At 35.9% G+C, this 26383-nt stretch overlaps 1 protein-coding gene across 3 annotated transcripts in view; it reads left to right on the plus strand.

Annotated features, from left to right (window-relative positions):
* PTPRO (protein tyrosine phosphatase receptor type O) overlaps positions 1-26383 on the plus strand; it is a 239020-nt gene that overhangs the window by 133158 nt on the left and 79479 nt on the right. For all 3 annotated transcript variants that reach the window (XM_066264542.1, XM_066264543.1, XM_066264545.1), the window contains 7 exons: positions 11984-12142; positions 14343-14495; positions 16200-16643; positions 18454-18615; positions 20945-21141; positions 24952-25072; positions 25391-25584. In XM_066264542.1, coding sequence (XP_066120639.1) covers positions 11984-12142; positions 14343-14495; positions 16200-16643; positions 18454-18615; positions 20945-21141; positions 24952-25072; positions 25391-25584 — 1430 coding nt within the window. The remainder of the gene's footprint in view (positions 1-11983; positions 12143-14342; positions 14496-16199; positions 16644-18453; positions 18616-20944; positions 21142-24951; positions 25073-25390; positions 25585-26383) is intronic.

Raw genomic sequence — 26383 nt, forward strand, 5'->3', positions numbered from 1 at the left:
CGGTCAAATACAGTGTGCACCATGACTTTGCGGACACACTGTATTTCAAAACACAGGAATAAATCTATGCTGAAAAAAAGATAGAAAACTAAACAACTCTAACATTTTCAATTATATTTTATGTAACAATATAATAAAAAATTTATACTATGTTATAATGTTCAAATTTATGAATGTAAGAATTATATCTATTAAAATATCAAAGAATAATGAAGCAAACATAGGAATAAAACAAAACACATAGAATAAACATCAATTAGTTAAATTTTTAGAAAATAGAGAGTGACGTCAGAGAAATGGCGCCATGAGGAGTGCTCCCAATACCTCTCCCTGAATCTTCAGCAAATTCAACAACCAGAGACAGAAAACAAGTCTCAGGAGCATTTGAAATACACATACATCCAACAAAGGTACGATTGGGAGAAAACGTAGCTGAATATGTACTCCACTCTGAAGGAAATAAGACAGAGAATGGAGTATTCCACTTTCCTCACTGACCTGAGCAAGGGCTGCTTTCACTTGGAACTGAGAGAAAGTGAGGGCTGGGGGCACAGAAAAAGCTAGGCTAGGGCAGAGACGTTCAAGCCAAGGAGAGAGTGTGCCCACGGCTCAGCCCACGTGGAGCTAACATCAGCGGCAGACCCTGGCAGTGGTGGGCGAGCAGTTGCCTTGTTTACTCCTGGTATCCTGGTTGGTGAGCGTGGGCAGTGTGCAAGTGGATCCACCTGACGCTTTGGGTGTGGGTGCCCACGTTCCCGGACAGAGGGGTTGTGTCAGAGACTGTCAGTAGTGGCCCTCTGTGTGGGCTGTGACCAGAGTTTCTGAATAATCCCAGCTTCCCAAACAACAGTGTGTGGGTAGTGCACGAAAGCCAACTTCCCTGCACCAGGACCTGTCTGGGCGCGGCATCTCCGCCAGCAATACAGGCTAACAAAGCACACTCCTGGGGAAGAGAACTGCAGAAGTGGTGGGGGGAAGGGCACGCAGGCAGCTTGCAGACAGGCTCTGGAGAGCAGACCTGTGGACTGCTGAGGCATACTAGACATGCCCAGAGGCTCATAGAAAGACACCTAAAGGCAATCGGCTCCCAGCCCTGCATGATTACACTGGTAGCTCTGGCTGGCAAAGCCTTACCCAGAACCCTGCATTGAGTGGGGATAGAGGGGGGGATTTGGCAGCTCTTAGAGCCTCTTGCTCTCCAGGTGGTGGCTGGAGCAACTTCACAGCTGGGTCCCAGGCTGCTGGTTCAGGAAGGAGAGATTTGGGGAGAGGGTCTGGGAAAACAAACTCTCTCGTTATTGGAGCCTGCAAATGCTAACAAGCCCCACCTACCAAGGGGACTGAGGCCTAGCAACACAACAGCAAATCTCTGCCTAAGAGTGCCACAGAGGCAGAACCTGGGGTATAGCGCCACTAGCTGAAAAGACAGAGAATAAAAAAAAAGGAAGAAGATAACTTCTCAAAACCAGGAAAAATCCTGTCTTTATAACTTTTTCCATTTTTTTCTTGTATTTTTTATCTTTTTTTTCCTTCCACCTTTGTTATTTTATCCTCTTTCCATTTTATTCTTTTCTTTTCATTTTGAATGTTATTACCTGTAGGTGTTACATTTTCCATTCTTATTATTTTCTATGAGTGTTACATTCCAAAAAACTTAACTCAATTTTTTTCTCTCTCTTTTGGTTTCTTCTTTTTTCTTTCACTTTTACTCTCATTTGAATCTCACCCATAAACAAATTATTTTATTCTGGATTCAAATTTTTTCTTTGTGGTATTTTGTGTGCTTTTCACTTCACTTCTTATCTCTTTAGTATTTTCCCCAACTTTGGCTCTCCATTCTATAGTTTTGTGCCACTTAATACAATAGAATTTTCATTTTCACTGTATATTTTTTCTTTTTTTTCTCCCTTTTTTTCTTTTCTCTTACACTATTTCTCTCATTTGGCCATCATTTACAAACAAATTATTTTATTCTTGATGCAAGTTTTTTTCCTTGTGGCATTTTGTGGGTTTTTGCCTCATTTTTTGCCTCTTTGTCATTCCCCCCTAACCCAGGTCCTCCATTCCACATATTTTTGTTCCACTTAGCTAGTGTTATTAACAATACCACTCTCAAATGCCATTAAAGAAAAAGAAATCAAATATCATGGATACAAATGACAGTGATGTAGCACACATAGATAAGAAAAAATCTACAGAAAAAAATTTCAATAGCTTACAAACCTTGGAGTTAAATGACAGAGAATTCAAAATGGAAGTTCTAAAAATACACAGGAATATACAAAAAAACACAAAAAGGCAATTTAGGGAGCTCAAAAAACAATTCAATGAACAGAAAGAATACTTCACAAAGGAAATTTAAACTATGAAAACTAATCAAACAGAGATGAAAAAATCAATTCATTAACTGAATAATGAGGTAACAAGCTTAGCCAATAGAATAGGCCAGATAGAGGAGAGAATTAGTGACATAGAAGACAGGCAACTAGAGGTACTACAGAGAGAAGAGGAGAGAGACTCATAAATTTAAAAAACATGAGATAGCCCTGCAGGAATTGTCTGACTCCATCAGAAAGAGCAACATAAGAATAATGGGTATATCATAAGGAGAAGAGAGAGAAAATGGAATGGAGAACATATTCAAACAAATAATAGACAAGAACTTCCCAAGCCAGTGGAAAGAACTAAAGCCTCAAATTCAAGAAGCAAAGAGAACACTGAGTTATCTTAACTCTAACAAACCTACTCCAAGGCATATCATAATGAAACTGGCACAAACCAATGACAATGAAAAAATTTCAAGGCAGCCAGGGAAAAGAAGAATACAACATATAAAGGAAAGCCCATTAGATTATCAACAGATTTCTCAGCAGAAACTCTATAAGCTAGAAGAGAGTGGACCTCAATATTTAAAGTTTTGAAAGGAACTTCCAGCCAAGAATACTATACCCATCAAAGCTATTCTTCAAATACGAAGGAGAAATAAAAACATTCACAAATACATAAAAGATGAGAAAATTTATCACTAGAAAACCCCCACTTCAGGAAATACTAAAGGGAGTTTTTTGACCAGACACAAAAAACAAAATAAAACTACAAGTAAAAGCTCCATCAAGATCGCAATAAAAACAAGATTAATCTGTGACAAAGAAACAAAAAAGGGGAGAGGACAAAGATTAACAATAGCAAAGGAGGATGGAGTGCAGAAGCACACATGAGATAATGTACTGCAATGAACATGATATGTATGCTTTTCATTACTTAAAGGTAACCATTCCTGAAAAATCCAACACAGAGGTACATGACTTGAAAAAAGAAGTAACAGAGAAAAGAAGTATAGATTACAACCGAACAAAAACAAATGATAGAAAAGTAAAAGAGAAGAACCAAACAAGATACAAAACTATCAGAAAGCAATATATAAAATGGCATTAGGAAAACTTCAAATGTCAATAATTACACTAAATGTGAATGGATTGAACTCATCAATAAAAAGACACAGAGTAGCAGAATGGATTAAAAAAGAAAATCCAACTGTATGCTGCCTACAAGAAACACATCTAAGCTACAAGGATAAAAACAAATTCAAAGTGAAAGGTTGGAAAACAATACTCCAAGCAAATAACATCCAAAAAAAGCAGGTGTAGCAATACTTATATCTAACAATGCTGACTACAAGATAACAAAGGTAATCAGAGAAAAAAACAGTCATTTCATAATGATAAAGGGGAGATTGAATCAAGAAGACGTAACATGGCCCTGGCCGGTTGGCTCAGTGGTAGAGCGTCGGCCTGGCGTGTGGAAGTCCCAGGTTTGATTCCTGGCCAGGGCACACAGGAGAAGCCCCCATCTGCTTCTCCACCCCTCCCCCTCTCCTTCCTCTCTGTCTCTCTCTTCCCCTCCTGCAGCTGAGGCTCCATTGGAGCAAAAGATGGCCCGGGTGCTGGGGATGGCTCCTTGGCCTCTGCCCCAGGCACTAGAGTGGCTCTAGTTGCGACAGAGCGACGCCCCAGATGGGCAGAGCATCGCCCCCTAGTGGGCGTGCCAGGTGGATCCTGGTCAGGCGCATGTGGGAGTCTGTCTGACTACCTCCCCGTTTCCAGCTTCAGAAAAAAAAAAAAAGACGTAACACTTCTTGATATATAGGCACCAAACCAAGGAGCACCAAAATGTATAATACAGCACTGACTGACCTAAAACCAAAAACTGACAAATATGCAAGCATACTTGGAGACCTCAATACACAGCTGAGAGCTCTAAATCATTCATCCAAACAGAAAATCAATAAAGAAATACTGGCCTTAAATGAAACACTAGAACAATTGGATATGATAGACATCTACAGGACATTTCATCCCAAAGTACCAGAGTATACATTTTTTTCTAGTGTACATGGAACATTCTCAAGAATTGACCATATGTTGGGCCACAAAAATAACATCAACAAATTCAGAAAGATTGAAATTATACCAAGCATATTCTCTGACCATAAAGCCTTGAAACTAAAATTCAACTGCAAAAAAAAAGGTAAACAAACCCACAAAAATGTGGAAACTAAACAACATACTTTTAAAAAATGAGTGGGTCAAAGAAGAAATAAGTGCAGAGATTAAAAGATACATACAGGCAAATGAAAATAATACAACATATCAGAATCTCTGGGATGCAGCAAAAGCAGTAATAAGAGGGAAGTTCATATCACTACAGGCCTATATGAATAAACAAAAGAGAGCCCAAGTAAACCACTTAACTTCACATCTTAAGGAACTAGAAAAAGAAGAACAAAGACAACCCTAAACTAGCAGAAGAAAAGAAATAATAAAAATCAGAGCAGAAATAAACAAAATAGAGAACAGAAAAATTATAGAAAAAATTAATAAAAGGAGCTGGTTCTACAAAAAGATCAACAAAATTGAAAAACCCTTGGTAAGACTCACCAAGGAAAAAATAGAAAGAAGAGAAAGGACTCATATAAATAAAATCCAAAATGAAAGAGGAGAAATCACCACAGATATCATAGATATACAAGGAATTATTATAGAATATTATGAAAAACTATATGCCATCAAATTTAACAATATAGAAAAAATGGATAAATTCCTAGAACAATACAATCTTCCTAGACTGAGTCATGAAGAAGTAGAAAGCCTAAACAGACCCATAAGCAAGGAGGAAATAGAAACAACTATTAAAAACCTCCCCAAATATAAAATTCAAGGGCCAGATGGCTATACTAGTAAATTCTATCAAACATTCAAAGAAGACTTGGTTCCTATTCTACTCAAAGTCTTCCAAAAAATTGAAGAAGAAGCAATACTGCCAAACACATTTTATGGGGCCAACAGAACCCTCATACCGAAATCTGACAAGAACAACACAAAAAAAGAAAACTACAGACCAATATCTCTAATGAATACAGATGCTAAAATACTAAACAAAATACTAGCAAATCAAATACAACAACACATTAAAATAATAATTCATCATGATCAAGTGGGATTCATCCCAGAATCACAAGGATGGTTCAACATATGTAAAATGGTTAACGTAATACACCATATCAACAAAACAAAGAACAAAAACCATATGATCTTATCAATAGATGCAGAAAAGGCATTTGATAAAATACATCATTTTATGTTTAAAACAGTTAACAAAATGGTTATAGAAGGAATATATTTCAACATAATAAAGGGCATCTATGATAAACCATCAGCTAACATCATATTAAATGGCATAAAACTGAGGACTTTTTCCCTAAAATCAGGAACAAGACAAGGTTGTCCACTCTCTCCACTCTTATTCAATGTACTGCTGGAAGTTCTAGCCAGAACAATCAGACAAGAAAAAGAAATAAAAGACATTCATATTGGGAAACAAGAAGTAAAGGTGTCACTTTTTGCAGATTATATGATCTTGTACATCAAAAACCCCAAAACTCCACAAAAAGACAACTAGAAACAATAAACCAATACAGTAAGGTCGTAGGATACAAAATTAATATACAAAAGTTCATTGCCTTCCTATATTCCAACAATGAAACATCAGAAAACGAGCTCAAAAAAACAATCCCCTTCATGGTTGCAACAAAAAAAATAAAATACCTAGGAATAAACATAACAAAGAATGTAAAGGACCTATTATCAGTGGTTGGGAACCGATGGCTCGTGAGCCAGATGTGGCTCCTTTGATGGTTGCATCTGGCTCACAGAAAATCTTTAATAAAAAAAAATAATAACATTAAAAATATAAAACATTCTCATGTATTACAATCCATTCATCTCCTACCGCTCGTGTTCATGGTTGCAGATGGCTAGAGCCAATCACAGTTGTCCTCTGGGACAACACCAAATTTTTATTGGATAGTGAGTAATGTACATGGGTCGTTGTATGGCTCTCACAGAATTACATTTTAAAATATGTAGCATTTATGGCTTTCTCAGTCAAAAAGTTTCCCAACCCCTGACCTCTATAATGAAAACTACAAAGCATTGTTAAGGGAAATCAAAAAAGATATAATGAAATGAAAAAATATTCCTTGTTCTTGGATAGGAAAAATAAATATAGTTAAAATGACTATATTACCCAAGGCAATATACAAATTTAATGCAATTCTCATCAAAATTCCAATATCATTTTTTAAAGAAATGGAACAAAAAATTATCAAGTTTATATGGAACTATAGAAAAACCCCAAATAGCCAGAGCAATCCTAAGGAAAAAGAACGAAGCTGGGGGCTTCGTTCTGACCTCAAATTCTATTTTAGAGTCACGATAATCAAACCAGCATGGCATGGTATTAGCAGAAAAATAGACACTCAGACCAATGGAACAGAATAGAAAACCTAAAAATAGAACCACATGTATATGGTCAAATAATTTTTGATAAAGGGGCCAACAACACACAATGGAGAAAAGAAAGCCTCTTCAACAAATGGTGCTGGGAAAACTGGAAAACCACATGCAAAAGAATAAAACTCGACTACAGTTTGTCCCCTTGTACTACAATTAATTCAAAATGGATCAAAAACCTAAATATAATACTTGAAACAATAAATTACATAGAAGAAAACATGGATACTAAACTCATGGACCTTGGTTACAAAGAGCACTTTATGAATTTGATTCCAAAGGCAAGGGAAGTGAAGGCAAAGATAAATGAATGGGACTACATCATACTAAAAAGCTTTTGCACAGCAAAAGAAACTGATAATAAAACAAACAGCCAACTAAATGGGAGATATTTTCAAACAACAGCACAAATAAGAGCCTAATATCCAAAATATACAAAGAACTCATAAAACTCAACAACAAACAAGCAAACAATCCAATAAAAATATGGGAAGAGGACATGAACAGACACTTCTCCCAGGAAAAAATACAAATGGCCAACAGATATATGCAAAGATGCTCATCTTCATTAGCTATTAGAGAAATGCTAATCAAAACCACAATGAGATACCACCTCACCACACCTGTTAGATTAGCTATTTTCAAAAAGACAGGTAATAACAAATGTTGGAGAGGCTGTGGAGAAAAAGGAACCCTCATCCACTGTTGGTGGGAATGGAAAGTAATACAACCACTATGGAAGAAAGTATGGTAGTTCTCAAAAAATTAAAAATAGAGCTACCATATGACCCAGCAATCCCTCTACTGGGAATATACCCCCATAACTCAAAAATGGTGGTATGTAAAGACACATGCAGCCCCATGTTCATCACAGCATTGTTCACAGTAGCCAAGACATGGAAACAACCAAAAAGCTCTTCAATAGATGATTGGATAAAGAAGATGTGGTACATATATACTATGGAATACTACTACTCAGCCATAAGAAATGATGACATCGGATCATTTACAACAACATGGGTGGACCTTGATAACATTATACTGGGTGAAATAAGTAAATCAGAAAAAACTAAGAATTATATGATTCCATACATAGGTGGAACTTAAAAATGAGACTCAGGGACATGAACAAGAGTGTGGTGGTTACCAGGGATGGGGAAGCGAAGGGAGGGGTGTGCGGAGAAGAGGGGCACAAGGAAAACCAGATAGAAGGTGACAGAAGACTATATGACTTTGGGTGATGGGTATGCAACATAATCAAATGTCAAAATAACCTGGAAATGTTTTCTCTGAACCTATATACCTTGATTGATTAATGTCACCCCATTAAAATTAATTTAAAAAATTAAATATACAATCAGTTTGATATTTTAATGAGTTAAACTAGGTAAAATTAATTTAATTAAATAAATTTAAAGTTAACTAATCTATTTAACAAAACATAAAAATTTTAAAATTAAATTTTCTGAATATAAAAATAAACTAATTGAAAATTTTCAATAAATAGGTTCACTCCTATACTGATAATAGTTAAATAGATTTAGTAAATTGAAAGGTTATACTGTGCATTTGCCATAATTTAGCACAGTGAGACAGTTCACAAGTGTAGAGATGAGATAGACTCTAATCAATGATATTAAGAGTTCAAGAAGAGAATGGAGGAAATTATGGACACAATATGGTAAGAGACGACTATGAGAATTTCCAAGACTTCAGAATGTCATGACTCCATAGATTGACAAAGTAGTCCAAGTATCGAATAAGACAATTGAAAAATAAGAAAAAACTAAATATATAATGGTGAAACTATAGATTATCAAGAATAAATAAAAAGCTTAGAAGGTACCAAAGGAAAACAAAGCATAATATGTACAAAAGACTAACTATAGATTGATAGAAGGTTTCTCTTCTAGAGTAATTTGTGCAGGAAGACAATGGAGAAATATCTTTAAAGTACTGAGGGGAAATCTGTTCATCTAGAATTTCATACCCAGCTAATGTATATCAAGAATAAAGATAAAATAAATGTTCTAATATACAAAACCAAGGAGAATTTAACACCCGTAAACTAACTTAGTTATTAATTGATGTTTTTCAGCAAGAAAGGTGAACCCAGAAGGAAGACACAGGACACTAAAAAAATGACAATGAGAATATGGTATATGACAAAGGTTGCATGACAAATTCTCAGGCGAATAAGGAAAAAGAACAGGTGAAACCAGCAAAAAAAAATCAAACTGTTCTAAGAAAAGAAAAGCTGAATGACTAATAAATATGAAAAGATAATCAACCTCTTTCATAAACAGAAAACTGAAACAGGGTCAAAACTTCACTTGCCTCAGAGTAGCAAATACTAAAAAGGCTGATGCAAATGTTGGAAAAGAATATGGAGAAAAAGGAACTATCATACACTGTTGACTGATATGTAAATTGATATAAAGTTAGAACACATTTTGACAACATATCATACAGTTGAAGATGTGCATACTTTACTTACTATCTAGAATTTCCAATCCAAGGATGTGTCTCAAAACATTTACTGTGGCATTATTTGAAAAAATGAATGACTAAAAACAACCTATCTAACTAAAGAATAACAGATAAATTGTATAGTTTTCATAGTTGTAAAGTGAGCACTAACATAAAGTTTCTAGAGTACTTGAATCAAATAGACAATCTCATAAATAATGTTAGGTAATAATATTAAGCTGCAGAATGATATATATATATAACATGGTACCATTTACATAATATTTTGAAACATGTGAAATAACATTTCATATGTATATTGTCCACATACAAATATAAAAATAAAAACCATACATGGGAAGATCAACACCTCTGGTCATAGTGGGAAGCACATTGGGTCCGGGTAAATAGTATGGGGAAGTTCCAACTATGTTTGTAAAGCTTAATTGAAAAACAAGGGACGTGAGAACAATAAAGGTAATAAACAAATAAATATAAATGATCTATGTTTTCTAATAACTCCATTTCTCTGTCCAGTCCAACCTGGATTTTAAGACAAAAAATGAGAATGTAATAGGGTAGCTGGCAGAGAAGTAATGAATTAAATCTAATTTTGATCCTGTCATCACTGAAAATCATACAGTCATAAAAGCTCTGGTGTGTGGCACATCATTAATTTAAAAAAAATAATATTGAGAGAAGTAACGGGAGATATAGTAAAATATTTTTAGAGAATGCATTTGAGTTCTACTGAAAACAGTAATCTTGAATTGAATATGGTTCACTAATGCCTGAGCTTGAACTTCAGAATATATAGCTGACTTGGGTCACTTGTGTTGATGCTGAGGAAAAGATAAGAAGCAAACATGTAAGTGGGCATTTAACAATTCTCTTAGTTTAAAATTTAAGTAGCTTGCAGTAGCAAAACAAATCACAAAATAAAGTATCTGACCTCTAATCCTCATGTATCACTTGAATTTCAAAGACTGAGTGTAGCTTTGATGTGCGGACTTCATGTCTCAGGACATGAAAGATTGAATGGACCTCTAACTTTGTTGTCCAATAGATAGGACCCCAGTGAGGATGTGAAACTGTACTGCAGCAATGAAAGAGAGACTGCTCTGTGGAGGGCTTTGGCTCTTAACTTTTTTTATTATTATTATTGTTTCTCTTAGATCCAGAGCCAATAGCTGGATTTGGTAGCCTCCCTTGGTTAGTAAATAGAGTTCAAAGAGAAAGAAAGACCGTAAAATGGTTCAAAATTTCTTTGGGATTAATTGAAGGAAAATAGTCTTTAGGAGAGAGGTTGTTTTTTTGTTGTTTGTTTATATGACACATAAGTGAGTTCACTTTAACTGTTACATCAGTAGGAAGACTAAAGATGAAGGCAAAGATAAAATAGAAACATTTTAATAGTGAATATAGGGCATAGTCTACAGAGACATGATTACAATCTATGTTACAATCTAAAGGCCTGCCTAATAATTAAAAGATGTTGGCTTGTTTTTTTTTTAAAGAACTTCCAGGGAAAATCATAGATTTGACATGTAACTTCAGTCCTTCCTATGTCTTTTCAATCGAAAGCGAAAATAGGTTAAGATCCTGAGGGACAAGGAAAATTATGTAGCCACATACTGAGACAAAGTAGGTACTCTATAGTATTTGTGGAATGAACTAAGTCATATTTTGGTTTCCAATATTACTTAAACTGAAAATTTAAAAGTGTAAAATTTAAACTAAGCATATGCTATTATTTAGTGTATAGATGATGTCCAAAAATCCTGTGTATTCTAAAACTTTGAATCAAAATATTTTTTATAATATAAGAGTTGACTCCAAACCAAATTATTTTAATTTTTTTCTTGAATAAAATAAATGTAAGTAAAATATATCCAGTAATTCCCATTAGAAGTGTGGGAAGCTTTGTCATCTTCCAAGGTTCTTGCTTAAGGGTAGAGTGCAGAGGAATACAGGCATACATCAATCACAGTTGTTTAAAAATGAGTGTATTAAAAGTTTGTAATGAATTAACAACTCGAGCAAAATATGAATACACATTATTAAAACTTCCATAGGAAAAGTAGTTTAATAAACATCATAATCTCTAATTCTCACAACATAGGATAGTTTACAATCTTATACTCTACACACAAAACAAAGTGCTGAGTTTATACATAGAAACAAATGATCACTTAAATATTTATCCTTGGTCAGAGCCAGAATGTATTTTCCATTACTGGTCTGTTATTAATATGAAATTTTCTTGGCTTGCGGAAAAGAAAAATGAAGTGAGAAACTGGAGATAGGGATTCTGCCACATGCTGTTAAATTACCTTGGGCAAATAATTCAGGTCTCTGAGTTATCACTATTTTTATCTGTTTTGTTTGTTCTTCCTAGATGCAGGGTTGTTGCAAAAAGGCAAATGGAAAAATAGATATTAAAGTTCTTTGATAGTTAGAAAACACCATGTAAAATATACTTTATTAATTACTGCTAAGGAGAACACTCAACTCATGAGTACTGAGGAATTTAGTGCTCGCATATGATAAAATCATGTGTAAGTTTTCCTAGGCATCCTCCTGGGTGCTTCCAAGTATGGATAATGACTTTTCTCCTTCTTGCCCCATTTCTCCTTTCTTCATTTATTTATTTTTTCCTGCAGAACCTCTGCCTGTAACCAGTGTTTCGATATATGACTATAAACCTTCTCCTGAAACAGGAGTCCTGTTTGAAATTCATTACCCAGAAAAATATAATGTTTTCACAAGGGTGAACATAAGCTATTGGGAAGGTAAAGACTTCCGGACAATGTTATATAAAGGTAAGAGACAAAAAGAAGATTGAATAAATGATTACTGATTATTACTTTTTAAATGATTTTTGCCAAATGATCTTCTCTCATGCTCTAAAGAGACTTTATAATTCACTATTTGGCCATAAATAAACCATTAAAATAGTTATCGATTCGTAACCATCTTATTATGAAGTCTTAGAATAGCTGGTTCATTATTTAGAGTCATGTGCATGCATAAGCATAAGAAATGCTCAAATTATTGTCAGTTACATGCTATTCTTGTCAAAGGTATCATGTCTGCTACATTAAATAAATTGAAACTATGCTTTTTGATCCTTTGTATATATTGATCCATATGATAAACTAAATGCATTAATATACAAAAATTAGTTCCACTGCATTTACTGGCTTGATGGGGAACCTGTAAGGAGAAGAAAGAAAGAAGAGAGGTTAGGGGAATTAATAATTTCAAAAGAAATAAGCCAAATTCTCTGAATATACAGAATGCTCTGGGTTGGGGTGGGGGTCAAGGGTGGAGAGAAAGAAGGAGAGAGTGCATTCAACTTCATTGGGGTGAATTGAAGTGAAGGAAATTAAAATACTCTCAGAACACAAGATCATAACATTTCTCTGCAGGGGGCTTAGATGATGATGTCAGAGTTGACTGATTGTAACTGGAAACATGAATTGATGAGTTGGAGAATGTATATTAAAGCACGTAGGTCTAGAAAAATATCACTTTGACTTGCTGCTTTTACAAACTCTTTTCTTCCCTAGATTTTTTCTTTCTTTTTTTTTTTCAAAGTGAGAAAGGAGAGAGGGAAGGGTGGAGAAGCAGATGGGTGCTTCTCCTGTGTGCCCTGGCCGGGAATCAAACCCAAACCAAGACTTCCACACGCTGGGCTGATGCTCCACCACTGAGCCAACTGGCTAGGGCCTTTTTTTATTTTTAATAAGACAATGTTTAAAACATATGCAATGCATTTTAATTTTTTAAAACTTTAAAACATTTAAATACACATAACAACAGACTCCACGAATTATTGAATTTTTTATTTTCAGTGAAAACAGGTTATCTGCAAATTAATAAGTCAGGTCTTATTTACTTATTATCACACATAAATACAAGTTTATGAATGATTGAAAAGCAATCGCTGATACTCTTGCTGAGTTAAAATCCATGAGTATAAAAATAAGTGACTATGTTCTCTTCTTTCAATTAATTTTTAAAATTACTTTTGGCTTTTAATTCTGTAAGTGAAACTTTTTATTTCTTTCTCTTAGTTCTTTCTAATGTGCATTAGATCTCTAAATTTGTCATTTTCTTTCATGTTTTCCAGATAAAACCCATTTTTTTTCTTCTTTTTTCATTGAGGTTTTGTCTGCAACTGTCAGATAAAACTATTCTACTTTTTTTTTTGTATTTTTCTGAAGTGTGAAGCGGGGAAGCACAGAGACAGACTCCCGCATGCGCCCAACTGGGATCCACCCGGCATGCCCACCAGGGGGCAATGCTCTGCCCATCTGGGGCATTGGCTCCATTGCAACCAGAGCTATTCCAGCACCTGAGGTGGAGGCCATGGAGCCATCCTCAGCACTCAGACCAACTTTGCTCCACTGGAGCCTTGGCTGCGGGAGGAGAAGAGAGGGACAGAGAGGAAGGAAAAGGGGAAAGGTAGAGAAGTGGAAGCAGATGGGTGCTTCTCCTGTGTGCCCAGGTCGGGAATCAAACTTGAGAATTGAACCCAAAACTTCCACACACCAGGCCGATGCTCTACCACAGAGCCAACCAGTCAAGGCCTAAAACTATTCTACTTTTTAAATTGACTAGTTTTTATAAGTGAACTTAGAGAAAACATCCTTGTAAAATTACTTTTTCTAAGTCATAAAGTAGCAAAATACCTTGGGTTTTTATCTTAAAGTAAAATAGCTAATATAAACCTAATCTCCACAATTTTTATATACTTTTTCCACTTAATACACCAAATGTTCCTATAATCAAAATTTAACTCCAATTATATCCAATTCTTGCAGAAAAAGCCTTTCAGGACTGAGTCTAAAAATCCAAATTTTCATCTCTAGCCTCATGCCAAATTTTTATTACACTCCATGCCAGAAGTTGAAATAAATGTTATTTATTCATACTTAATCATATTGGTCAGAACTTGCTGAAAGTGTGTCATTTAGAAGACCAATATTTTAATATAATTGAATTTTCTCTTCTCAGATTTCTTTAAAGGAAAAACAGTATTTAATCACTGGCTGCCAGGAATATGTTATAGTAACATCACCTTTCAGCTGGTGTCTGAGGCAACTTTTAATAAAAGTACTCTTGTGGAGTACAGTGGTGTCAGTCATGAACCCAAACATCATAGAACTGGTAAGTATTCTGAAAAATTAAATTTAGTAAAGAAAATTCAGTTAAATTATATGTGTTGTGCGCACACCTCTTTAATCATTCTAAGAAAAATTCTGTTCCAGTGCTAAGAAGGAAAATAAATATGTACTTTTAACAATCTAAAACAAATTTTCTAGCAGTGTAAAAGGAACAGAGCAAAATATTCAATAAGAAAAATCTAAAATATGTCCATGTAATCATAGATCTATAATCTTTGAATAAAAAGCATATGATCCTACCAAAAGTTAGAATTAAATATCTTAATTGGGTCAAGTAGACATTACTTATTCTATATGCTCATATAGCAGAACAACAGATGGAAGATGTTTGAATATAGGTTTTTAGATTATTAAAGGAGAATATTAGGATTCAGATGTGTCTAAAATGTATAGTACTTAATTTTAGTAGTGTAACTAATACAAAACCCTTCGGAGGATGGATGGATGGATGGATGGATGGATGGATGGATGGATGGATGGATGGATGGATTGATGGAAAGATGGATGGGTAGATGGGTAAAACCCATCCATCCATATATGCCTGCTCAATATGCATTACCAATACCAATGTAACTGTCTAATATAATTAGACAATATAATTGTCTGTGCCTAAATACTCAGTAGGAATGCTAGAGAGGACATTCATATGAACATTGGGAATGGCTTAGATGAGATCACCCCTGAGACCCTTCCAATCTGAAATTCTAAGTTGTCATGATTCTCATTAATTAGGCCAAGACAAGGAAACTATGTAATGCATCTCATATCAACATCTAAGATTCTATTTTTCATTATTCAATTCAAATAAAGAAACATAAATTGGGAACTCTTTTCCTGGGAGTTGTTCTAAGTACTGAGAGGAAGACAGAGACTGGTGAGAAAGGTTTCTTAACCATAAAAATAATAGAAGTTCTAACAAATGGCAACAATACAATGTAGAATGCAATAAATATTATAAATGAGGTATAAAGCTATATATAACAACCCAAAGGAGAGAGAGATTAATTTTTATTAGAAGTTCATGGAAAAATGATATTTGAACTGCTAATTGAAGAATAGGTGGAAGCGGTTGCAGCTAAAACCCATGCAATGTGCCTTCATAATTTTCTACTTATAGAAAAGTATGCTTCCACAATACATAAACTCATTTTGTGCTCATATGTTTCATTTTAGAGAGGTGAGGAGTAAAACCATATTTCTAACATGTGAGTTAACATTTCTAAGAGCAACTTATATCAGCAATCCATTTGAGTGCAACTATGTCTCAAGGAGTATTTTTGTCTTGATAGCTATAAGTACACTATATGTAGTTGATTTTGTTGTAAGGAAAGTCCAGTAACAGAGACCTGGTTTTTTTTTAAGATTATTATGATAAACTAAAAGATACTGACAGAACTCTGTCTTGAAAGTGGTTAAATTACCCCTTGGACAAGCATAATATCACAAGTTAAAGTATATGAAGTGTAACCGGTGGTATACTAATCTGTACACATCACTGACAAAATTTTACATGTATGTATACTGGAAACCACAACTGTTTTTGATATAAATTAAAACAGTGCAATATAGAAGTCGAACTAAACTCTATTTTGTAAATCTGCTTGTGTATCTGACTTGTAAATAGATTAAGCATTCACTAGAATAGAGTTTAAAAATTACTTGAAAATAAAAATTATTTTTCTTACAGCCCCATATCCACCTCGAAATATCTCAGTTCGTATTATAAACATGAACAAAAACAATTGGGAAGAACAGAGTGGCAGTTTCCCAGATGAATCGTTCATGAAATCGCAAGATGCAATGGGAAAGGACAAACTCTTCCATTTTACAGATGAAACTCCTGAAATTCCCTCTGGCAACATTTCTTCTGGTTGGCCTGATTTTAACAGCACTGACGACGAAACTACATCCCAACCGCACTGGTGGGACAGTGCATCTGCAACGCCTGAAAGTGAAGATGAATTTGTTAGTGTACTTCCCCTGGAATATGAAAATAATAAAACACTCAGTGAGACTGAGAAGTCACCATCAGGCTTTTTCTCATTTTTCCCTGTGCAAATGATACTGAGTTGGTTACCACCAAGGCCACCCACTGCCTTTGATGGGTTCCACATCCACATAGAAAGAGAAGGTAAAGCAATAGAAAATCAGAGGGATTAAGAAATGATTCAAGCAAAGGAAGGAAGTTGAAACATTTTAAAATTTAGGGTCAGGAAAACTGCTGAGAGACAGTTAATAGATAAAGAAAAATAATAAAGAAAGGGAGGAATTTTAGTATCCAATGTGAACTGAGACTAGGAAACAAAATGAACAGGTCAGATCAGAATCTGCAGGTTTGGTTAGTTCATAAGTTTCAAGTACAGGCACCTGTACGCATTTCGCCGCCCAACACTTCACGGATCCTGGGCTTCTGGGGAAAACCTTATATTTGGAAAGATACTGAACTTAAAAGTCTGACTAGCATCACAAATTACAAAATATTCTGGAGAAGTTTAATATCATAAATTTTGAAATGTGCTGCAAAGGACTCTTTCTGACAAAATGGCTACTTTCCTAACAGTATGGAGCCTGTGTCCTGTTTATCTAACTCTTCTCATTCCCCCGGGGTGTGCTCCTCTGAACGCATCACCACTCATATTTTCCAGAAGAGGAGCTGGTAGTGAGACAGAAAACACCCAGCAACTGATGTTTCCACTGTAGCTATTCTGCTATAAGTTGTATTCACTTTTCCAGCATCTGAGAGCCATTCTTTATATAGCCCACCAATTTATAAAAAGCAAAGCCATGGTATTCAGTAAACTTGAGTCATGAATAGTATCTAAATTGTTTGGTAGATGTTTATAGATATGTATTGGTTGTTTGTTTGTCTTGTTTTTACAATAACAGACTTTATGTTGAGCTTTCCAGTCTAGTAGATTGGGTGATAAATGTTGTCAAGTTGCCAAAATTTGAAGTTAAAATGACAGCTTTATTTTCAGAGTAGGACACTAGGATCATGTAGTTTCCTATATGACATATTGTTTGTCCCTATTTTATTTAGTGGAATGAGACACAAAATCTGTGGAGTCCTCTATACCAGATGGTAGGGTAGTAAACTATACCCAAATATTTCATGAAATTGATATCCTTTGTCATTTCCAATTATTTGAGTCAAAAGTCTTAACATTTGCCTGAAATTATTTGTATTAAAAAATGTTTCCTTAATCTGGTTTTTATTTTTTTGTTTCTCAATATAGTCTATGGACAATAAGGTTTCGTAACTCAGAATTTATTTTTAATTCTTATTTCCGTGAAGGTTCAAACATGCTTTTATCTTACTTATTGTATTCTGTTGAAGGCTATCACCAACGAATGATAACAACTTCAAATGAAGTAATAAGCAGCAGGAGATGGACTTTGGGGAAATATAAAAATTATTTTTACTTTTAGGAGTTTTGGAAGCAAACAAAAGAGAAATATTACAATTGTCAGAAAATATATCCAACAAATTACTTCTAACTAAAAATAATTCAATGTATTTTAAGGCATTTATGGATATTTAATGCTACCACAAAGAACTTACAGGATATTTGTCACTGGCTATTTTTTATCCTATATCCAGATGAGAAAGTCAATTATAGCTATGCTCTAATATTCTACTTTCATTTTGTATATATAACTTTGTTGGGTAACTATATGTAAGAATATGCAGTATATACTCACCCTCGTTTTATTGAATTGGAAACCATATTTTAGTTTGGTTATTTAAAAGTATTGTGAAAATCACCTTGAATTCTTAGTTATCTCTTATTTATAGTACCTATAGTTTAGAGGTATAATTGAATTTAATAAAAGGAAAGAGACAGTATAAAAAATGCTTTTTAAAAATTAGTTGACTTGTCTATAGTCAAGGCCTTTCCAGTTATCAATTCATATATATTCTCTTTTTCTGTATGATTTAGAAAACTTTACTGAACATTTGACAGTAGCCGAAGAAGCACATGAATTTGTTACAGAACTGAAGGAGCCTGGGAAATACAAGTTATCTGTGACAACCTTTAGTTCCTCAGGATCTTGTGAAACTCGAAAAAGTCAGTCAGCAAAATCACTCAGTTTTTACATCAGTAAGTACCAAAGAGACCATTTTGCACTTACAGGGGCGCTAGAACAATGGGACTGGTGAGATTAATGATGCTCAGGCATCAATTATTCAACAAACCTCAGAGACCCTGAGAATTCTTCAAGGTCAGGAGAATCCCAAATCCATGAAATTTTGAGAACAGAGGAGCTACATATCTACTTAATAGCTACAAACTTACCCATTTAACTTAAGGGTTTTTTTTTTTATTATTGTAATACTTGCACATTTATTAAGCTGACCTTTCACACTAGCCAAAACAAACTCTCAAAGGACATGAACACAGTTTGGGAAATGTGATTTTTGTTTAAGCCCATAACAAAAATTAATACTGTTGGACTAGGAAGTGAAAAGTCTCATTAGAGTATTGAGTTTATAGAGTTCAAAACAAAGACAAAGGTTAAAGTTTAATAAGACTGAGGTTGTCACCATAAAGTTGGCAAAAGAAGACAAAGATAGAGCATCCTAAATGGCAAGTCTCTGGGTGGCTTCTACTGATTCTATGAAGAGTAATAGCAGAACAATAAGTAGCCTCTAACAGTTGCACAAATAGTGCATGTTTGTAACATTTTTAGCTAATATGACTACATTTATCAGAAGTTTAGAGGCTAAAAAAGCAGTTAGTTATGTAGCTCATTAGAAGTTAAATGTGCCTCTGATCAGCAGAAAGAAAAAGCAGAAGGGAATGGATAAAAATTGTTCTCAGAAAAGGATGATTGCCCTATACTTTACCATCTTCTGCAATGGCAAAATGCCACCATCGCCAAATAATCTTCCAAAAGGTAGGCAAGAGAATGAGGAGGGGACCAGAAGAAGAGGTTAGTTTAGTTAGCAGCTTAAGAATGTTGAAAATGCCCCATTTTACTTAAGAATCCCAAAATGTCACCATTGGCAGAAGGTTTGAAAGAGCCAATAATTGTAAGAGATCTTTGACATGAGAGCACTTGAGAATGAGAACAGAGTTTACTATTCAGTTTTTCCCATGAGGCTAAAGATATTTCACTAACGCAAAGATTTCCTTGTCTGCTTGTAGTGATGGCCATGTTGGCTCCTGTCTTGTCTGACTTTCTGCTGCTCCATAGCACATAACCCAAAGCACAGAGCTTGTGTGTGTGTGGGGGGGGGGGGTATTTTTCTAGAGTTATTTTGTGTACATCTTTCTTCTAATAGAAAATTATAAAATCCTAGCCTGGGATTATACTATTTTTATATTTATTTATTCTGTTGTACATTCAACAACTATTTATTGAACCTCTGCCTGGGTTTGAGAACCAGATTTTCTGTGTGTGAACTCCCACTCACTAACCCTCCCTCTGCCTTAGTTACCTCACCTGAAAGTGAGATTAATACTAGTACTTAGTCCACAGGTTTGATATGGAAATTAAGGAATTAAATATATAAACACATATGGATTTATATCAAAGCCTAGTACATAATGAATGCTTATCTCTTCGTCATCATTATTATTGTTACAGTGAGCCTGAAACTGCCATCCCCAGCACCACCCACTTGCGCATTTTTCTGTCTTGGTTCCAGCCTAGGAATATGGCTTTCTGTTAAGGAATGGAAAAATGTTTCCTAAGCCAATAAAAGAAGGTTGCACATTTGCCTTGCAACGGGGAATTTCTGTAGATAATAATAACTTTAGCAATTCTGGAGTCTTTCCTCTGTATCAGCAATAGGTGCTAATGAAGCCTTTAGAAACCAGAGAACAAAGCTAGTGGAAGCACTTCTGTGATAACATTTTACCCTGAGAAACCCACCTTGTCCTCAACTGATCAGCCAGGTTTTAGCCAGCTTCTATCACTGAACCAGACTGTTGCTCATTTCTTCCCTAATACAGTCACACTCGGCCTCTTTCATCTTGCAGTTGCCAAATTTGACTATTTTTCACACAACTGTAGTAGAAGCTAGTTTGAATCTCAAAGTAATTATTTCTAGAGACCAAAGATCCTAGCAGCAAAGAAATTACACTGATGAGGGGCCACATTGCTGCACCCACTCTTTGTTAAAAGAGAAGTAAATTCTCTCCAGTGAAGAATTTTCCAGATTAACCTCAGGTGCATGTAACAGTTGGAGCCTCCATCTCTCAGTGGAGCTGTTTTTGTTGCTGCTGCTGTTAGGTCACTGATGAGTGATGCAGGGGAGGGCTGTAGCTAGGCAGACCACATACAGCCCTTCCAGTCTGGCTGCCAATCTTACTTTGAATATCTTTATTCAGGCAAAGGAAAACAACACGATTTTTAACACCACAATCTTTTATTGCAACCATCTCAGCTTGAACCATCCCTTGTGCTCTCATTTGGAATGCTCAGGTCCTTCAGGAGAGTGGATTGAAGAGCTAACTGAGAAGCCCCAGCATGTGAGTGTCCATGTTTTAAGCTCAACCACTGCCTTGATGTCCTGGACATCTTCCCAAGAGAACCACAACGGCACCATTGTGTCTGTGGTGTCACTCACCTGCCAGAAACAGAAGGAGAGCCAGAGGCTAGAGAGGCAGTACTGCACTCAGGTAAGGGAAGGGATCACTGCAGGGCTCACCCTCGCAGGTAGTGGGGGGGGCAGAAAGCAGAGCTTGGTCCCCACCAGCACTGGGAGCCGGGGGAGGAGCCGGGAAAGGAGTGTGTGCGGCTCTTCGGAAGTGATCACTGCAGGGCTCACCCTCGCAGGCAATGGGGGGGGGGTGCAGAAAGCAGAGCTTGGTCTCCACCAGCACTGGGAGCCGGGGGAGGAGCAGGGAAAGGAGTGTGTGCGGCTCTTCAGTCCCAGTCATCTTCCTTCTCTCTCTTAGGATGACCATCTCCCTTTTGCTTTTATTCTTTACTCAAGAGAATTTACTGAGCAACTATGACGTGCCATGTACTAGGATAGATATTGGGGACCTAGGTAATTTTTATATGTCCTGCTCTTGTAGAAATTATAATCCAGTGAGAACAATGGATAAGTGAACATATCATTACAGCAGAGTATAAAATAAGGCCTAAAAGGCTAAAAGAAAATGATCAAGAGGCCATATGAGCTTGCAGAAAAGAGGAAGGAACGGGGTGTGAGTAAACATGGATTGGCATAAATGGTGAGAAAATTTTCCCTCAGGAAAGGAGAGAGGAGACAACCAAGTGCAAGTTGTGGAAAAGTTTCTGTTTGTTTACCTTTTTCTCATTCTTTTTCTTATTATTTTAACTATAAAAGTAATGCATGCTCAATGAAAAAATAATTCAAAAATTAAAACTACAGGCCCTGCCCAGTTGGCACAGTGGTAGAGCATCATCCGGTGTGTTGATGTTTCAGTTTGGATTCTTGGTCAGGGCACACAGGGGAAGCAACCATCCACTTCTCTACCTATCCCACTCTAGCCTCCCCCCCCCACACACACACACAGCCATGGGAGGAATGAGGCCTGCCTCAGGCACTAAAAGTAGCTACATTGCCCAGCAGTGGAGCAATGCCCTGATGGGCAGAGCATTGCCCCATAGGGGGCTTGCCTAGTGGGTCCCATTCTGGGGACATGCAGGAGTCTGTCTCTCTGTCTCCCCCGCTCTCACTTAATTTAAAAATAAAATTACATGGGAGACTCAATACAGTGTGTAGAGGGTGATATATTGAGTGGGCCACTTGAAACCATATCAACACAACTTAAAAAATAAAAATTTTTAAAATAAAATAAAATTTAAAAAGGAAAAAAATAAAGGTACACAAAGTAAAATACTCAATAATTACAGCGGAGAGGAGTGTTGAAGGATGACTAAGTTGACCACAGGAGAGGGTGAGGGGCTGGTGGAGACAGTGCTCCAGTCTCTGGGAGTAGCTACCAGACCATGTGCGCACACACAGTCTTCAGTGCTGATGAAGCCAAGCCATATGGTTGCCAGAGGGGACTTTGCTCTCCGATGCTCGGAATACCCACTGCAAGCCTGGAGCCCAGTCCTAGTTTCTTAAAGCATGGTTTTATTATTACATTTTATTATTTTGTTCTACTGTTTACTACATTTTATTTCATTATTTTAAACTCACTGTTTCTTGGTGTCTTACAAACACAGTATTTACCTCCTTACAGGCAAAAGAAGTATTAAGTCATGTGGAGTACACTGGAAATACACTGAAAAGAAAAGATGTTTGCTGTTTGAAAGCTATTTGGAAAGTTTCTATTTATGCCACAAAAGTCAGGCATTTAGTGAAATTCAAAGAGGGAGAATGTTTAAATTGATAAGATGAATTCCGGAATTGCAGTCTTTGGAGCCATAGAAAGCCTTAGAGTGCTGAGATAAGCCCACACTTAAAGATGAGGCCACCCATTGACTTGAATTAAATTAAGGAGTAAATATGCTGGACCAATTAACTAGTAATCACAGCTCACTGTGCAGCTTATTAGTTCCTTCCCTGAGAATACCAAAGATGACTGGCTCTCTACATTGATAGAAAAATGTGCCTCTTTTACAGAATGTGACCTAGAACTTGACTGCTCCAAGGCACATATTTTCCTTGCCCCTCCTCGTGTACAAATTACATATCTTTTGCATGGAAGCAAAAGGATAAAGATGTAGATAGATGTTATCCATTATAAATGAGTCAGAAAAGGCTGGTTTAAGTGCACTATGATAGTACCTTTTTGAGGTGCAAACACGAAACTATTAAAAATTATAAGCAAGTAGACCAATATTTAAAAGGAGGATGTAAACTAATCCATTTTGCAAGGTGTTATCTCAGTTACCACAAGAATGTTTTGAGGATTATTATTACCCCATTGCCCATTGTCACACACACACACACACACAATTTTCAGATGAGGAAACATCTGTTTAAAAAGTCTGAAAGACTGGCCTACAGTCATGTAGCCATTAATCAAATGAATCCAGAGGTGTTTGCCAGAATCAGTCTGACTTGGGCTTATTTCTAAAGCAATCATTGTCCAGAAAGAAAAATAATAATATTTTTTTTATATTCAGTGGTACTGTGATTACATTAAATAGAAAATTCAAAATTCAGCTCAAAGATAAGTATGATTCTAAAGCCAAACATATGTTAATAGTTAATATAATGTTTCACTATTTTAAAGTTTCATTCTCCCTATTTAGTCTGCACCATCAACTGTACCACATGACCACTGCTTTATTTCTCACCTATGTCACCCTTGAGAGTCACTGCTAGTGCCCCTACTCCTCCTACAGCGCCACTGATTCCTGTGGGAGGTGGATCCTGAGCAAGATGTTAGAAATAAAACAAATTTTACTTGAACCTTAAGTTCATGAAGCTTAGCACCTGGTCTTCCATGTAGGTACATTGTACCATTATTTTAAATTTGTCTTCATTATGGGTATGTTTTTTATGCTTTTTTGTTTAGTGTATGTGTTTGTATGTGAATGTTCATGGGAAACGTTCATGGGAGCTGTGATGTAGCTCTCCTAAAAACCATTTTAGGACTATTTACTAGTAAATACATATATATAGAACATCAAGTCAGTACTCAGTGTTATGTAAAAGACCCAGTCAGTTCTCTGTAATAAGTGTGCTTTTGGCATTTTCTCCAAAACTCACAATCATAAATTTCAGAATTAAGAAGCATCATATATGTATGTATATTTATTTTTATATGTGATCTGCCTTGGTCCGTGTTTCTGTTGGGTTTATATGGTACACTGGGGGATGAGGGAGTCACCCTCAATGCTCATCTTAACAAAGTCAGAAACAGAGACGAAAACTTGAGTTTCAGACTTGATTTTAACAGTTATCAGTTTAGAATCCCTGGGCAACTTTCATCATCTCAATAAGTCATACAACGTGTAACCTTTGTGTCTGAATATAAATATATGACCTTGGCCATTCTCTGGCTTTACCTTCTCGATCTATTAAATGAGAGATTTGGAGTAGATAATTTTTGAAGTCATTTCCATCTTTATAATTAGATATTATATGCTTCTCAGTGACAAGGGACTAAAGGCAATCCTGTACTGATCTCATTGTATGTAATCAGCTGACACTACAATTTTGGATGTCAGACTATCCTTATGGTATTGCTGATTTGATTAAGGTTAGAGGCTGATGTGTCTCTTGTGTTCATAGTTACAGTTGACATTGATGGGTATAAAGCAGTTCACAGGGCTTATTAAATTGAGCCATAGAATTTGAATATTCTGGGCCCCCTTCAGTGTTCACATAGACTATGAATCATCCTAATTTTGAAATCTGACCTTCCCTGGCATGAGTGAAGGATTCTGATTTCAAAGACATCTGTGGTCCCACAGAGTCTCTGAATACTATTTTAGCCTCTCCGTCACATTTTAAAACACCAGCTCTAAAGAAATCTTATTGGGTGTTTGGTTTAAAGGTGAACTCAAGCAAGTCTATTATTGAAAACCTGGTTCCTGGTGCCCAATACCAGGTTGTCATGTACCTAAGAAAAGGCCCTTTGATTGGCCCACCTTCAGATCCTGTGACATTTGCTATTGGTAAGTCGCCAGCTACTAGAATAATAACTATATCAAAGTATTGTTTGGAGGGGTACAATATTTAAGCTCAGGTGAATATCATCATATGTCAGAGAGCCATTCTTGTTCATCTAATATCCTAGCTTCAGAGTAATAAACTATTACAATTGTACAGCTGTACTATTTGGGGGGAAATCAGAAGCAAATATGTTTAGTTTTTAACAATTGTGTTAGAAGAGTGAAAACCTTACTTATTCGACAGAAATGTGAAGCCATTGCTAAGACAGTAAACATTCCTTCTTGGCTTTTTTTTTTTGTACTCCCCTTCCCCTTTCTTAGTTCCAACTGGAATAAAGGATTTAACGCTCTACCCCCTGGGTCCTACAGCAGTGGTTTTGAGCTGGACAAGACCTTACTTAGGAGTGTTCAGAAAATATGTGGTTGAAATGTTTTATTTCAACCCTGCAACAATGACATCAGAGTGGACAACTTACTATGAAATAGCAGCGACTATCTCCTTAACCGCATCAGTGGTAATCTTTCTTTAACCTCTGCCACACTTTCCTGTGTAAATAGATGTGCTTGTATGTGCCAAATGGCAGGAAAAAATTAGATCATTTTGTAAATATACACAAGTAATATATTTACGTAACTACTATATGCAAGTAGTATAGTTACATATACTAGCAAATTTACATATACTACTATCAAGGCTTTTGTGGTGGTTTTTGCTTTTAGGGTTGTTTTTAGGTTTTGTTTTCAAGAGAGAGAGAGAGAGAGACAGAGAGAGAGAGAGAGAGAGAATTGTGTGAAACTAGCTTTCACCCCTAATTGTGTTTATTTGTCAATCCACATTTTAGTAAAGTTATCATGTGCTTATTATTCCTTACTGCTTCTAGGGAAGAAAACACAAGAGATTACTTTTCATCATTCAAAATTATATAGGTGACACTGCTTAACTGTAATGATGACAATGCTTGATATCCACGAATAAGTTAAATAGCTATAATGTCAGGCCATTAGTAAGCAGATAAGGACTGCCCTTCCTAAAACTGGAGTAATTATAAAAGTGCAGGTTACCTACAGTTAACACAGGAAGTACACAATTGCACCCTACCCAGTGGATGACTCTGATCATTGACACCCATCGAGGCACATGCTTATGGTCCAACCTGGGAGAATACAGAGTTGTGAAAGGTCAGTTGGCTTTGAAACAGGGAGGTGTATATATACAGTCACTTGAAAATAAGTACTATTTCACTTGTGTGATATAACTTAGGATACTGCAAAATGAAACCAATAATGGAAATATTCAACTATATACATTTGACT

This window comes from Saccopteryx bilineata, chromosome 1, assembly GCF_036850765.1.
Source record: "Saccopteryx bilineata isolate mSacBil1 chromosome 1, mSacBil1_pri_phased_curated, whole genome shotgun sequence".
NCBI lineage: Eukaryota > Metazoa > Chordata > Mammalia > Chiroptera > Emballonuridae > Saccopteryx > Saccopteryx bilineata.